Source organism: Saimiri boliviensis, chromosome 8 (assembly GCF_048565385.1).
Source record: "Saimiri boliviensis isolate mSaiBol1 chromosome 8, mSaiBol1.pri, whole genome shotgun sequence".
In the NCBI taxonomy this organism is placed as follows: Eukaryota; Metazoa; Chordata; class Mammalia; order Primates; family Cebidae; genus Saimiri; species Saimiri boliviensis.
The window spans coordinates 27,307,436-27,324,380 of NC_133456.1; the positions used below are offsets into that span (position 1 = coordinate 27,307,436).

The 16,945-nt window shown below is 43.5% G+C and overlaps 1 protein-coding gene across 27 annotated transcripts in view; it reads right to left on the reverse strand.

The window, feature by feature from the left end:
- Nucleotides 1–16,945, reverse strand: part of KALRN (kalirin RhoGEF kinase) — a 711,287-nt gene that overhangs the window by 82,725 nt on the left and 611,617 nt on the right. For 14 of the 27 annotated variants that reach the window (XM_039477078.2, XM_039477077.2, XM_039477076.2 and 11 more), the window contains 3 exons: nucleotides 6,806–7,089; nucleotides 5,445–5,549; nucleotides 1,761–1,856 (listed from right to left, as the gene is read on the reverse strand). In XM_039477078.2, the coding sequence (XP_039333012.2) occupies nucleotides 1,761–1,856; nucleotides 5,445–5,549; nucleotides 6,806–7,089 (485 nt within the window). The remainder of the gene's footprint in view (nucleotides 1–1,760; nucleotides 1,857–5,444; nucleotides 5,550–6,805; nucleotides 7,090–16,945) is intronic. The other 13 variants (XM_074404213.1, XM_039477075.2, XM_074404220.1 and 10 more) reach the window with 3 other exon arrangements.

The window sequence follows — 16,945 nt, forward strand, 5'->3', positions numbered from 1 at the left end:
GAACAGGCTACAAAAATATCAGAATATTAGGTAAGTGTGGACTTTATGTATAGGCCAGTGATTCTCAAACTTTGATTATACATCCCTGTCATTGAACATAACTTTGTTCATGTACCCCAAAGCATGTAACTTATTTATAAATTCTACATCTATGCTGCTGTACTATTATATACATAATAAAACATACATGAAACGATTTTAAAATGATATAAAGAGGCTGTAATATTTTCTTCCCATACCCCAATAAGTTGTCCTATGTACCCAAGGGCACCCCCACATTGGAGACCACTACTTATATAGACAAGAGGGGGGCAATAAGTAGTGCTTACGGAAGACCAGTGGGTGGTGAAGACAGACTGGGTGGGGAAAGAGCAAGCAGTGGCTACTGCAATAGTCCAGGAATGAAGTCAAGGCCCAGGCCCAGATGGTAAAAGAAAAAAATGCCAAAAAAAAAAAAAAAAGAAAGAAAGAAAGAAAGAAAGAAAAAAAGGATGACTTCAAGAAAAAAATTAAATATAGCATTGGGAAAATGAAGAGGGTATAAGGGTTGGTGTGGAGAGGGAGGGAGAATAAGTGAGTAGTCAGAGAGGGGTCTTTGAAAAGTCAATGTAGTACCCACAAGAGTGCTTAATTCCTGCTGGTAGGAAAGGGAGAGATGGAAGGAAAATGGACAACCTTCAAGAGTTTGACACTAGTTACTTGAAACAGCAGGGTTTTTTTTTTTTTTTAATTAGAAAGGAAAATTTAGCAGGAAAAGAATAAAATCATATGTATTAACCTCATTTATACATCATATGCTGAGATATCTGAAAAGGGAGTTACTGTAGTCAAAATTATTAGGTAGCTTTCCCTAGACAGCACCCATCACTTCCCTCCAGTCCGTGGGCCAAGTAATTAATAAGACTGCCCAATAGAAGCCTGGCAGAAGCACAGACATTTAGCCTAATGAGAACTGGAGGGAAAGCCAAATGGGTGATACGGATGAGAGTGAAAGGAAGGAAAACGCTTCCAATGGTCATCCTGGGGTGATACACTCAAATGTAAAAACACAAGAGTGGAGGAACAGCTCTATCCTAATGAGCTATCCAGAAGGGGGCTCTTTCACCAGCATCAGGCCAAAACCCCAAACCTGCTCAGACTTATCACCTGGCCCTCCAACTGGCTGATGGGTCCATAAGACCATCACAGGCTAGACAGGCTGCCAGTGGCTTATGTTCCGTTTCCCCCTATGGGCTAGACACTGGCTCTCTGAATTTATTGTGGTGAGGTATCCACACACATTTGCCCATTCCCCTTTATAATCAACAGTCTACTTTTGTAAGATTTTGCAAGCTGGAAGGCTACTTGAGGTCCTCAGATAAAATCTTCTGGTGCTTTCAAAGATCCAGTCAGTGTGTTCTGTGTCTCAGCATCACAACATACTTGCTTCTGAGCTAACCAAATATACATCAATCCCTGACTGAATGCCACTTGCCTGTGGGCCACTGGATCAGGCTTGCAAGGAGGTAAGTTTGTCTTGGATACTTTTCAACTTTCATCAACATTGCAACCCCCAAATGGTCTATTAATTCCCTATGCCCATTCCCAGACAAAGTCAAAAAGGACTCTGGGGTACAACTTTTTAGAAACCATCATTAGTTGTAAACAATCACATAGGAGGAATGAGGACAGGTAGAAAGGAGAAAACGGCAGATAGATGCAAGGCCGGAGCGGCGTGGAGGTGAGACACACACAGAACTGCCTCCAGGACGCCCACTTACCAGCTTGTTTTTGACCAACTTTTCTATTGCACTGACAAGGTCTGCAGCAGTAGGTACTTCAGTGGAAGCCTGCCGGGCTGCTAGCAAAGAGGAGGACTGCAAGACATCGGGCAGCAGAGGAAAAGCAGATTAACAAGGAAATAAGGAACAGTGATCAGGAATTGAAACAAAGTCCAAAGCTCAGGAGGCAAAGGAAAACACAGAATTTAGCTGTTTAGAGGGAAGAGATTACAGAGGGAGATGGGTGTGGGTATAATACAGGCATGCCCAACCCCTCGTCAGGAATCTAGCCAGCAGCAAATGATGGGACTAGGCTCTCCTTAGGCACGCCTACTAAGGAGGAGAGAGGAGAAGTCACCGACTTCCGGGGAGGCCTACAGGCCAGGGCTGCACCTATTGACAGCAACAGCTTGCAGGGCAAGGGCTACTGCTCTGTGGGCAAACAAGACTTTGGCCACTACGCAGCTGCCCATTGCTGTCTCGGGGTATGAAGGATTCAATAAACCAAGCCCCAAATGTGGCCAAAAAAGGGAAACAGTCCTTGCTTTACCATAGCCTTAGATACAGATCTTTATTATGTGTCAAGCAAAAATGCTAGGGCAGGACCCTTAGAGACCAGCAAGCTAGATACTTCCTCCCTATATTCTCTTCCTCTCTTCCTCTCTCCCACATGCCCCTTTACCCCTCCACAAAGCACAGCTGGCTCTGGTGAGGCCCCTGAACTGGAACACTAGGAAGTAATAAAAGGCTTTAGCCGGGCGCGGTGGCTCAAGCCTCTAATCCCAGCACTTTGGGAGGCTGAGGCGGGTGGATCACGAGGTCGAGAGATCGAGAGCATCCTGGTCAACATGGTGAAACCCCGTCTCTACTAAAAATACAAAAAAATAGCTGGGCATGGTGGCACGTGCCTGTAATCCCAGCTACTCAGGAGGCTGAGGCAGGAGAATTGCCTGAACCCAGGAGGCGGAGGTTGCGGTGAGCCGAGATCGCGCCATTGCACTCCAGCCTGGGTAACAAGAGCGAAACTCCGTCTCAAAAAAAAAAAAAAAAAAAAAAAAAAGGCTTTAGCAGGAGTCCAGAGGTAGCCAGGGACTATCCCGTTCATAGTAAAAAGAGACGACTCCGGGACCTCCCCGTGTCCCTCTTCCCCTGCACAAGCAAGAAAGACTTGCTCATGTGGTGATTTGGTCAGTGGTTTGGGGCTTCCTGCTCACTGAGGGATGGTGGTTTTTTGTTTTGCTTTTTCTTCCTTCTACCTGAGAAGAAACCAGGGAAGAAACGGTTAACCCTGCACAGCATGTGTGTGCTTTTACTACGAGCTTATCAGAGCAGAAGGCTGTGGTGTTCCCAAGGCCGGGACACGGGCTCCTTCGAGTTTGTCCCTGAGGTTAGAGAAGGGTTTCAAAAATGCAGTGTTTGCAACTCTTTAAGTCTTTGCTTAATCTAAGTTACTTGAAGTCTTTGCTTCTGAGATGGGAGGAAAAATAATTATAATTAAGGAAGACATAACAATATTCTTTTTCCTCTCTTGGGGGATGCAGGAAAAAGCTTAAGTCTGTGTGGAAAATCAGGTTATCCTCTTTTTGATCTAGTCATCCTACTCCTGGGAACTTATTCCAAGGATAAAAGTCAAAAGAACAAACTCTGCATGGACACATTGATCTGTATGTAGCAGTATCAGCCATAGTAGCAAACAACGGAAACACCCAGTTAGGATGTCTCCAGCAGGCTGATCAAACACATTATGCAACAGCAAATAAGCGAAGTTTTCCCCAGCTATTAAAATTACAGCTAGGAAGAAAAACTTAATACGATTTTAGGGAATGGTAGTAAATAAAACATTGGACACATCATATGCACATTATAATTATAAAAGTAAAACATACATGCATATGAAAAAGATTAGAAGAAAACATGGAGAAGACAATTGCACGATATTACAATGGTGAACTTTTAAAAAATCCTTTGACAGTATCTTAAAAATTGTTTTAATAAATCAAACTCCATTTGCTAGATGCTCTGAGGCTCATCCAACTCCCAAACACTTAGAAAAACATACAGAAATCAAACAGGCAGGACTGAAGAGAGTTCATGTGTCTGAAAGGAGACTGTTGCCATCTGCCCCATTTCTGGATAAGGAAAAGGCTACACAAACAGGGGCAAGTCAGAATTCTCAGTTAAAAATTATCCAGAAACAATGTAACATCCATTTCTGTAAACATGCTATATTTGAGGAAATTAGGGAGAGAGAGGGTGGTGACCTCATGCAAGCGGGGCCCTTGGACAGAGGGCTGTGTGAGACATGGGTTCCCGACTCCCTGGGCCACGATTGCTGTTTATAAAACACAGTACAAATAGGCAGGGTCTCATTCCCAACTCAAGGTGAAGCACTAGCACTTCTGCCTCAGGAATCCAGGACGGCAGAACCCCAGGCTTCCTACTATGTTTCTTCCCAACAGTCCAAAATCAAAGAGCTGGCCCTGAAGATGGGGGCCACCAACATAACCTAGGAGGGGCTACGACTAGGTGAGTCACATCATGAGGACAGCTGCCACATCTCAGAGTCCCTAGACTCTGTCTTCAGCCTAGCACAGAGGAAGACTTCAGTTAATGCCGGTGGGTTAAAAAATCAAATGCAAATCAGAGAGAATAAAAATAAGAACTGAGAAGTCACCAGAAAGGACACATCAACAGATGGTGCTTTTTGAAATGCCTGCTCCATGGTATTACAGAGATTTGTTTCCTGCTTATATTTGCTGGGCCACCTCCTGGAAGGAGGCTGTCCCACTGCAGGGCAGAGCACTAGAGAACACAGGAGAGCCTGGAGAGACAGCTAGGCAAGCTGAGGGGTCCACCATCGCCACTGAAACAAAACATCACTCCGGAAAGCAAATGCGAAGTGCTCTACAGTCAAAACCTGAAACCAACGCTTCCACGTCTAGAGTCTAAGACAATCAGCAACGATAAGGCAAGAAAAACACAGTAATGTGAAAGCAGAGCTGCAAGGAGACTGAGTGACAAATGACGGAGAACACAAAGCTGCCCCAAGCCTCGGGTCAGTACCTGGAAGCACATCTAACCTACACTTCTGCTCCAGAACAACTGGGATGATCACCACGTGACTGGAGACACAGGGGCATCAATATTTCAAATACCAGCGGGCCTCTGAATACCAGTGAGCTGGGGAATCTTGCAAAGCAAAGTCAGGCAATTTCACATATTAGGTTTGCCCACCTTTGACAAAGCTTTTCCTCATATAGTCACTGCAAAATTTGAATAACACTGGGCGTGATTGGTAGCTACCATTAGTTAGAGTACAGGGAAGACAACTAACAGGTAGGTTGTACAGTCAGGCATGACGAAATAGTTGTGGCCTGCAACTACCTGGAATTGCTCCTTTTAGGATTTGCTGCTTCCAAAGACAGAGCCATTACCCTTTATCAACAGGACCAGACACCAGGAGATTCCCACCTTGAGAATTCTACACACACACCCCCTTCACTGCCTAGTATGAAGTTGGGCCTCCAGGGTTGGGGAAACAGAAACACAATTGATATCACCATGGATTCATGCGGAAGAAGAGATAACATGGGAGAAAGAGTATTACTATCCCCATCACACACAAAAAAACAAAATCACGCAGTACACGTTGCTCTTTTAAGTGAGAAAATAAAGAAGTTCTACCATTTCATCCTGCGTAGGGTCGTTGTCAAAAATCTTCATAGGTGGTGGGAGGGGTGTGTGTGACTCTTCATCCGGCTCATCTTCACCCCAACCTTTCTTGCTCTTCTAGAACAAAAGAGCAGTATTAGTTACTGTGTCACAAGCTAAACATGCCTATGGTTCTGGGCTTGACATTAAAAAAAAAAAATAGGAGGGGAATTCCTCTCTCAACTCACTCCTATCGTTTCATCTACAGTTTCCTCTTTTGTAACATGGATACACCTGCTGATTTCAAAGGAGAGCGAGCACCAATGCAGAACACACACATACCCCTCAAAAGAAGCAAAAACAAAAACTATCTGTCTTACCAACTAGCAAGAAAAGAGAAGGCTGGAAGTAGTCAGAGACAGCCTAACTTTTACATTTTTGTTGGGCTGTGAAACCATAGCCCAAATGCCACCAGGTTCAGCTGCCATTTCCAGAGGGAGAAATGGCAGGTCGCATCAAATCACAACAGGGAGTCCACTTATACATCACAAAGAATTTCTTAGCCACAGCAGTGATCACAGCAGGATTGTGTGCCAAATAAAGCAGGCATCTCACTTCCCCAACCAAAACATATCCACTGTCTTTTGGTTACAGAATCTCGGCTTCATCCAGCCTAACTCTGGCTATGGTCTCTCAAACCTTCCAGTGTGGGTGTTCCTGTTCATTAGTTTTCAGGAAGGCCAATTTTATCACTCACTGACTCCCTGATTAAAGTTCTTTTTTGAGCTGAAACCTGCCTATTGTAATCTTCATCTGTTCATCATGGTTATCTGGAGTAACCTTGAATGGTCTGTTTGTTTTGAAGTGCGGCACTACTCAAGAGACTTGAAAACAGCTATAATCGCCCAGCGCCAGTCCTGTGTTCAACGGGAAATGATCTTCATTCTTTTATTCTAAATCTAAACAGGCCTAGCTGGTTTTAATGTAGTCCTTAGAAGAGGAAGGGAACTGATGACCAAATGACTCCCCTCAGGCCCAGGTCCTACCTCCTGATCTGGCAAATACTTTCTATCTGCTGCACATCCTAGGCGATAGTCTCTGGATTGGCCATAAATCAAACTGGCCAATGTCGTTAAGAATAGAAAAGAATCCAAATCACTTAGTCTCAAGATAACACACTAGTGGAGACTTGAGATGGCCTAGGTCATGGGAGAAAGAGTATTACTACCCCCAACACACAAAAACAAAATCACACAGTGCGCGCTGCTCTTTTAAGTGAGAAAATAAAGAAGTTCTACCATTTCATCCTGTGTAGGGATGGAGACAAAAAGCCCCGAGGAAGGAGACAGGTCAGAATGCCCTCCTGACGGACGGCTCGGGCCCTGTGTAAGTACCTCATCAGCGCTGTCTCCCTGAGGGGTTGTCTCATCCCCAGGCTTGGGAGATCCCAGGTCAAAGCTCTTCCGACCATCGCGAACTTTCTTCTGCTTTTTGATGTTTCCGTCTGCTTTCCCGCTGTTGAGGCGGCGTACAGGACTTGTCAGCCACTTCTTAAGGGTGTTGGTGGAGCGCTTGGGACCCGGGGAACTGTGGATGGAGTTCAGGGAGGGCTGGGCCTGCAGGTTGGCCACGGACTCGGATTTGCCTCCATTCTCGCTTGAGGAATGAGAGTATGCATCTGAGGAAAAGGGACAGACACAGCCATGTCAGAGGCAGTGAAGGCAGGCCACCAACCCGGGAGTGAGACAGCTCCATCCTCAGGAAGCTAGGGGGCAGGGCAGAATGTCCAGGCCAGCTGTAGACCCCAGTCCAGCAAACCCTCTCAAGAACAGCAAGAAAGCCAAACATTCACTCAGTTTTTAATGTATGAAGCACCATCCCAGGTACTATGGCTAGAGGAGTGGGCAGAAGACAGACACTCCTGCCTTCATGGAGTTTACATTCTGGTGGGAAATACATATAATGGACTATAACAACAAAATAAGCAAAATGAAGAGTATGACAGGTGGTGAGAAGTGCTACATCAAAACATAAAGTAGGGAAAGTGATTAGGGAATGCTGGCGTTGGAAGAGGGGGTGCAGGTTGACCAGTTGGTCAGGGACAGTCTCACGACATGACGTGAGCCAAGTCATGGTGGTGGTGGTGATGCCATCTGGCAAAGGGCATTCTAGGCAGAAAAGCAAACACAAAGATCCCAATGCTACTCATGGAGTAAGCCAGGGGGACCAATAAGAAGGAAAGTCAGAAAAGCAGCCAGGAGCTGGGTCAACAAGCTTGTGGTGGGCCAGTGTTATGCCTCTGGCTTTTACCTGGAGTGAAAACCCACTAGAAGACTCTGAGCCAGAGTGATTCAATCTGGCTTATATTTTAAAAAATCATTCTGGTTTCTATATTGAGGGCAAGTGGAAACAGGAATACTGGTTGGGAGGCTACAGCACTATTCCAGGTGAGGGATGTTGGTGGTTTAGAAGTAGGGTGGTCCCGGCCGGGTGCGGTGGCTCACTCCTGTAATCCCAGCACTTTGGGAGGCCGAGGCGGGTGGATCACGAGGTCAAGAGATCGAGACCATCCTGGTCAACATGGTGAAACCCCGTCTCTACTAAAAATACAAAAATTAGCTGGACGTGGTGGCACATGCCTGTAATCCCAGCTACTCAGGAGGCTGAGGCAGAAGTATTGCCTAAACCCAGGAGGCGGAGGTTGCGGTGAGCCGAGATCGCACCATTGCACTCCAGCCTGGGTAACAAGAGCGAAACTCCGTCTCAAAAAAAGAAGTAGGGTGGTCCGAATGGTTGTTAGAAGTGATCAGATTCTGGATATGTTTTGCTAGAAGGGCCAATATGATTTGCTGACAGACAGTGCACAGGATATGAAAAAAGAGTCAAGGATAATTCAGGTGTTAGGATGGAGTTTCTGAGATGCAGAAGAATATAAGAGGAACAGGATTGGGGGAGGGAACACAGGAGTTTAGTTTTAGACATGTTTAAGATGCCCATTTGGTGCCTGAGTGGAGAAATTGAATAGCAGCTTGCCATCAAGTCTGGAGCTCAGGGGAGAAAGTGCTGGTGAGCTGGAGATAATTGGGGAGCTGTCAGAGGAGAGACAGGGTTGGTAGCCATGAGGCTGGGTGAGATCAGCAAGGGGCGTGGATACGGATAAAGACAAAGAGCAAGGACTAAGCCAGAAGCAGGAAGATGAGAGGACAAGAAAGTAGCCAGTGAGGCAGGAGTAAAACCAGGAGGGTGGGGTGTTCTGGAGGCTGTGGAACATGTGGAAAATGTCTTACAGAGGAGGGAGAAATCAGCTGTGCCCAACGCTGCCTGATAGGTCAGGGGAGTTGATCTAAGAATTAAGTCTTAAACTTAGCAACATGGAGGTCATTGGTGACTTTGAAAAAAGCAGCTGTAGTGGAATGGAGGGGGCTGACGCATAATTAGAGAGAATGCAAGAGCATGGGCTTGAAAAACAAGACATGGAGTATAGAGAATTCTTTGTGCTGTTTTAAAGGCATAGTGATTGGAGATCAAGAGTTTGTTTTGTTTTTTAAATCTCAGCATGTTGTTTGTAAGCTGTATGCCATATCTTGACTATTTTCAATCCTATAATGTGCTTGCAATAGCCTAAACATTTTATGTGGACTATCATTTCATTCTCTGTATAACTCTATGAGGTAGGTTCTATCATTATCCTCATTTTACAGAAGAAGAAACTGCAGACTTAAAAAGTTAACTTGCCTAAGAACATGCAGCTCATAGGGACAAGGTGAAATCTGAACTCCAGAGCCGACTTGAGCACTAAACTGTACTACTAGAGCTGGGTGTGGTGGCTCATGTCTGTAATTCTAGCTACCCAGGAGGCCGAGGCAGGAGAATCACTTGAACCTGGGAAATGGGAGATTACAGTGAGCCAAGATCACACCACTCCACTCCAGGCTGTGTAATAGAGGGAGACTCCATCTCAAAACAAACAAACAAACAATATTACTGAGCCCTTTCATGTCTATGGCAGCCCGGTTCTCCAGGCTCCCTCTGAATATGGGGTTAAGAATGTGGTTGGAGGAAGAGTAAGTCTAGGGAAAGCCACACTGCCGTGATAGATTAGAAAGGCTAGAAAAGGCAAGATGTTGCCGGGCGCGGTGGCTCAAGCCTGTAATCCCAGCACTTTGGGAGGCCGAGACGGGTGGATCGCAAGGTCAAGAGATCGAGACCATCCTGGTCAACATGGTGAAACCCCTTCTCTACTAAAAATACAAAAAATTAGCTGGGCATGGTGGCGCGTGCCTGTAATCCCAGCTACTCAGGAGGCTGAGGCAGGAGAATTGCCTGAACCCAGGAGGCGGAGGTTGCGGTGAGCCGAGATCGCGCCATTGCACTCCAGCCTGGGTAACGAGAGAGAAACTCAGTCTCAAAAAAAAAATGTGGGCATGCAGAAAAAGCACATCAAGCAAAGTTCATTTAATTTTCCCTAAATCCTTGATTTCTGAATACTCATTAAACTCAGAGGAGATCAGCATTAGAATCTACCTACTTTGGCTTTATAGAACAGTTTTGAGTTATTCAAAAGAAAGCCCTTTAAGTCCATTTCAGATGTCTTCCTAGCTCTCACTCCTTGGGTATACTGTTGTTGTTTCTATTAGTATTGAGAAAGCTAGGATTCCCAGATGTTCAAAATTTGCACAGCAGCACAGAAACATCAGCATGCAAATTAAGATCCTCAGTGAGAAATTGCTACAAAGAGAATAAAATACCTAGGAATACAACTAACAAGGAACATAAAGGACCTCTTCAAGGAGAACTACAAGCCACTGCTCAACGAAATAAGAGAGGACACAAACAGATGGAGAAACATTCCATGTTCATGGTTAGGAAGAATCAACATTGTGAAAATGGCCATACTGCCCAAAGTAATTTACAGATTCAATGCTATTCCCATCAAGCTACCAATGACCTTCTTCACAGAACTGGAAAAAAACGCCTTAAACTTCATATGGAACCAAAAGAGAGCCCGCATAGCCACGTCAATTCTAAGCAAAAAGAACAAAGCGGGAGGCATCACACTACCAGACTTCAAACTATACTACAAGGTTACAGTAATCAAAACAGCATGGTACTGGTACCAAAACAGAGACATAGACCAATTGAACAGAACAGAGGCCTCGGGGGAAACACAACATATCTACAACCATCCAATCTTTGACAAACCTGACAGAAACAAGCAATGGGGAAAGGATTCCCTGTTTAATAAATGGTGTTGGGGAAAACTGGCTAGCCATGTGCAGAAAGCAGAAACTGGATCCCTTCCTGACACCTTACACTAAAGTTAATTCCAGATGGATTAAAGACTTAAACATAAGACCTAACACCATAAAACCCTAGAAGAAAATCTAGGCAAAACCATTCAGGACATAGGCGTAGGCAAGGACTTCATGACCAAAACGCCAAAAGCATTGGCAACAAAAGCCAAAATAGACAAACGGGACCTAATCAAACTCCACAGCTCCTGCACGGCAAAAGAAACAGTCATTAGAGTGAATCAGCAACCAACACAATGGGAAAAAATTTTTGCAGTCTACCCATCTGATAAGGGGCTGATATCCAGAATTTACAAAGAACTAAAACAGATCTACAAGAAAAAAACAAACAAGCCCAATCAAAAGTGGGCAAAGGATATGAACAGACACTTTACAAAAGAGGACATACAGGAGGTCAACAAACATATGCAAAAATACTCATCATCACTGGTCATTAGAGAAATGCAAATCAAAACTGCATTGAGATACCATCTCACACCAGTTAGAATGGCTGGCGATCATTAAAAAATCTGGAGACAACAGATGCTGGAGAGGATGTGGAGAAATAGGAACACTTTTACACTGTTGGTGGGAGTGCAAATTAGTTCAACCATTGTGGAAGACAGTGTGGCAATTCCTCAATGACCTAAAAATAGAAATCCCATTTGACCCAGAAATCCCAGTACTGGGTATATATCCCAAGGATTATAAATCATTCTACTATAAGGACACATGCACACGAATGTTCATTGCAGCACTGTTTACAATAGCAAAGACGTGGAACCAACCCAAATGCCCATTGATGATAGACTGGACAGGGAAAATATGGTACATATACACCATGGAATATGACGCAGCCATCTAAAACGATGAGTTCGTGTCCTTTGTAGGGACATGGATGAACCTGGAAACCATCATTCTCAGTAAACTGACACAAGAGCAGAAAATCAAACACCGCATGTTCTCACTCATAGGCAGGTGTTGAACAATGAGAACACATGGACACGGGAAGGGGAGTACTACACACTGGGGTCCGTTGGGGGGAAATTCGGAAGGGATGGGGGTGGGGAGTTGGGGAGAGATAGCATGGGGAGAAATGACAGATACAGGTGAGGGGAAGGAAGGCAGCAAATCACACTGCCATGTGTGTACCTATGCAACAATCTTGCATGTTCTTCACATGTACCCCAAAATCTAAAATGCAATTTAAAAAAAATAAGCAAAAAAAAAAAAAATCTTCAGTGAGAATTCCTAAGTAATAATTATGTCGGCCGGGCGCGGTGGCTCAAGCCTGTAATCCCAGCACTTTGGGAGGCTGAGGTGGGTGGATCACGAGGTCAAGAGATCGAGACCATCCTGGTCAACATGGTGAAACTCCGTCTCTACTAAAGATACAAAAAATTAGCTGGGCATGGTGGCACGTGCCTGTAATCCCAGCTACTCAGAAGGCTGAGGCAGGAGAATTGCTTGAACCCAGGAGACGGAGGTTGCGGTGAGCCGAGATCGCGCCATTGCACTCCAGCCTGAGTAACAAGAGCGAAACTCCGTCTCAAAAACAACAACAACAAAAAAATTATGTCATGAAGCACCAATGAGGTCATCTATTCTAAAGATATATAAGACAGATTTTTATTCCCATAGACCTCTTATCTAGCTGTACACAGCCATTCACACACAACAGTAGAGAGAAGTAGAGAGAGAAAGAGAGAGAGAGAGAGATAAAATGAAAAAGCAAGATTCAGCACTCAGAATAAAGATAAATTCACAAGGCTGTATGTGATTAATTGCCAGAAGGCTGGTGTGGACTTAGCTGACAAGTCAGCAGAGTTCAAAGGTGGGTCAGATCAGTGTAGGCAGGATTGATCTGAAAAGATTTAATGGAAGAGCTGTATGTGAATAGAAGGGTGAAAAAATTCCAAAAGGGAGAAACAGCAGGAACAAAAGCACAGAGGCAGGAAAAATGAAACGTTAGTTAACAGCCAATAATAGATCCTTTGGATGAAATAAAGGTTCCTGGAGGAAGAGAACCTGGATAGAAATTACTGAGGACATTCAATAATAAACCAGAGGAATATACACTTTATTATGAGACTACTGGGAAATGACATGATAAAAAGGTTTTTTGTTTGTTTGTTTGTTGCTTTGTTTTCAATTAATCTTCGCAACTGTATATGGCACAGCTCTGGGAGAAAAGGCAAGATGTGGTCATTAGAACCCGGAAAACCACACAATGGCTATGCACAGGGAATGCAAAGAAATGAATGTGAGACACCTCAAAGCAAGAAGTGAACCATTAGCATCTGGACAAATCAAAGATGAGTTGTCTCTAGGTATGCTGCTGCTTCTCATCATCACTATGGTCTTGGAAGAATACCTGACCAGCTCCACCTCACCCACACACAGGCCCCCTGACAGTGCCAGTTTGCATACTATATTTAAATCAAACACAGGTCTAGGTATTTAAACAAATTATTATAGTGGCTTTTCATATCTACTCAAAGACTGAGTCACCTTTTCCTATAATGACTTTGCCCTAGACGTGGACTAGAGGTCTAATCTGCCTGGGAGGCCCTCTGGCCCACATGTAGCCAACAGAGAAGAAAAAAAGTCCTGAAATGAGGTGAAAGGATGTGGCTGGGCATGGTAGCTCACGCATATAATCCCAGCACTTTGGGAGGCAGAGGTGGGCGGATCACTTGAGGCCAGGAGTTTAGGACCAGCCTGGCCAACATGGTAGGACTCCGTCTCTACAATAAACAAACAAACAAACAAACAAAGCCAGGCATGCTGGCACATGACTAAAATACAAGCAACTTTGGAGGCTGAGGCATGAGAATTGTTTGAGCCTGGGTGGCAGAGGTTGCAGTGAGCTGAGATCATGCCACTGCACTTTAGCTTGGGCAATAGAGCAAGAGGAAAAAAAGAAAAGAAGAGAAAAGGAAAGGAAAGGAAAAGAAAGAAAAAAGAAAAAAGGAAGGGAGGGAGGATGCTTTTGCCAATAGCCAGCTGTCTCCAGTGGCTGCAACTGGTTGGTCTCATGGGCACAAATCTCAGGCTTTCTGAGCCTTGACCCTGCTGGAACTTTCTTAGATATTGCTAGAGCTTTGTGCATACTTTGGAAAACAACAGCAGAATATTTGTATTTGGAAGCATAAAAATGGAGCTTCTAAAATTCTCTGGTATGAAGGATAAGCCACAGGGTTGCTATACTCAGGGAATATTAGGAGATTGGCTAACTTGGTTGGCATCCCTTTAAGGAAAAAGCTGTAATCTTATCTCAAAAAAATTCCTTGCTGGCTGTGGTCTTGGGTGTGTTGACATTGTTTCTGAAGTGTTTGGTATGGGTCAAACTACTGTTCTCAGAAGGCTGGGTGATAAACATCTTCAGAACACTGGTAATAGCAGCAGGGCCTCTCTGCTATCTTTCTGCTGATAAGCTTGCAGAAGCTTTTTTCATTCACAAGACCCCTGTAATTCTATGTGGCTCTACTGAATCCAAGCCTTCACAACTTATCAGCACATGTCGTGTCAGCAGAATTAGAGGCCCAGCCACATTAACTGTGCCTTGTGTTACCAGACAAGACAGATGACTAAGATTTCTGTTCCATAGCACACCACTGCCTGGTTTTGAGATTCACAAATGCACATTTTGAATGAACATTCCTCTTCCCTTGTTGTCATTTACTTCTGCTTTTTTGCTTTCTGTGAAAGTTAACGGCAAGAGTATAAAGTACAAATTAAAAACCGAGGGTACTCTCCATTTCGTTGTTTCAAGTTTGTTTCATGCAAACAACTGAAGGCATGCAACGATGGCCCTGGTAATGGGAATCTGAGAGCTGAAAGCAATGTAATTCATCACCCAGTCAGTGTCCTGTCCTGGGACAAGACCATTTCCAAGACACTACTTTAAATGCCTGGTTATAAAAGAATGTGGCATCATTTAGATTGGAAACATCTACTTAGTTAATCGCCTCTTCAGAGGGATTGGCATATTATGCTCATCCCATCTTTTTTTGGAAAATGGCTGCCATGAGCTGCTGAAGAACTTCTTCTACTATCTTTCCAGATAAAACAGTTAAGTGACAGACTTGGAACAAATACAACAATCCTATTTTTCTCCCATCAAATCATCCCAAGTCCAGGCAGGTATTATTTATTAGGATTCCCACCTTAGGAAACAGAAAATGAGACTGTTTTAGGAAACTGAGGCTCACAGTGACTGGCAAAGGCAAGACTTAAACCCAGATCTGACTCCGCCACACACGTATTTAATCTTATCTCTACATCCAAATTCATTCCATGTATTCCTTTCATCTTCATCATTATTTTAAAAAGGAGCATCAAGTTGCTTAAAGGTTTATACGTGGGAAAGCGATGGTCACAAATCAGTAACAAAACTAGTACCAGCATCTAGGCATCCCGAGGCCTATTTCAGGGCTCTGAAACAATGCATCCTCTTTAGCAAAGAGGCTTTAGAAACTTCCCAAAGACTAATGACTGGCATTAAGTAAACGGGAAGACAAATGGATCCCTGGACACTGCAGATAATAAAGAGCCCCTAATGTCCTGGTACGTACAACTGGCTTTCTAGAATTAAATAAATATTTTCTTAAGCTAATTTTATCATGAAATATTTTTAAAATACAGGAAAATATAGAAAAAAATTGACATCTATGTACCCATCGCCTAGATATAAATGTAAGCATTTTTCCATATTTACTTCAGGTTCTTAAAAAGTAAAAGATTACAGATATAGTTGAAGCCCTCTATGTCGTCCAGTTGCAATCCTACTCTCTACTTGCCCTCCTCAGAGTTAAATTATCTTCTGAAGTTGGTGTGCATCTTTCTTATCCATGTTGTTAGACATTTACTTTTATGCAAATATAGTATTATTTTGTGTTTTATATTTTATATGAGTATCATAATGTAGGTATCACTTTTCAACTTCATTTATTCAAAACTGAGATTTATTCATGTTCATATATATAGATCTAGTTCATTCATGTTAAATTTTTTTTTTTTTTTGAGACAAGAGTCTTACTTTGTCATCCAGGCTGGGGTACAGTGGCAGGATCTCAGCTCACTGCAACCTCTGCCTCCTAAGTTCAAATGATTCTCCTGGCTCAACCTCTGGTGTAGCTGGGATTACAGGAGTGTACTGCCACACCCTGCTAATTTTTGTATTTTTAGTAGAGATGGTGTTTCACCATGTTGGCTAGGCTGGTCTCGAACTCCTGACCTCAGGTGATATGCCCCCCTCAGCCTCCCAAAGTGCTGGGATTACAGGTATGAGCCACTGAAGCCAACCTCATGTTAATTGTTGAATAATATTCTTTCATAGGCTACTTCATAATTTTTGTAATACCTTTTCCTAATGACGAATGTTCAGGCATAGGAGGATATAGATAGATAGATATAGATAAATATATAATTGTACAAATCTGTTTGCATAAGTGTGAGAATGCTTCTAGGCCAGTGGTTCCCAAACTATCTAGGCCAGTGGTTCCCAAACTATCTGTGGTAAAAAATGAGTTTTACTTGTTTCTAATCTGTTTTGGACCAGCACTATTTTTTTTTTTTTTTTTTTAAGAAGAAAGAGATGAGGTCTCACTATGCTGCCCAGTCTGGTTTTGAAGGGCTCAAGGGATCCTCCTGCCTCAGGCTCCCAAAGTGCTAGGATTCCTGGTGTGAGCCATAATACCGGGCCAGACCAATACTTTTATGAAATACATCATACTCTTGGATGTTGTGAAACTGTCAAAACACTCTCATTTTCTGTGCTTATCTCACTGTAGATTGGACTTAGTTCACAGACCTTTGTTGCCTGCAGGTCACACACTGAACAGCACTGCTCTCACTCTAAAGCATAAATCTCCAGGTGGAACTGCCTGGCTCCACCACTGGACAGCTGTATGACTCTGGGCAGGTTACCTGTATCTCTGGGCAGATACAAGATACAGGTATCTCTGTATCTTGGTTTCCCCATCAGTAGGAAATACCTCATAAGGTTGCTCCTAGGATTAAAGAGTTAATAATTGTAAAGTGTTTAGAACAATGTCTAGACCTATAGAAACACCATTTAAGCATTTATTAAATAAAAATCAATAAAACCATAAAAACCTCCCTTAATTCCATGACCGACTTTTTTTCTGTGTGTTCATTCATTCCATCTGTGTGTTCTTCTACAGGCTAGTCTTGAGACATTAAGTGTCAAAAGTTTTAGCTTCAAAGTTCTACGTCTCA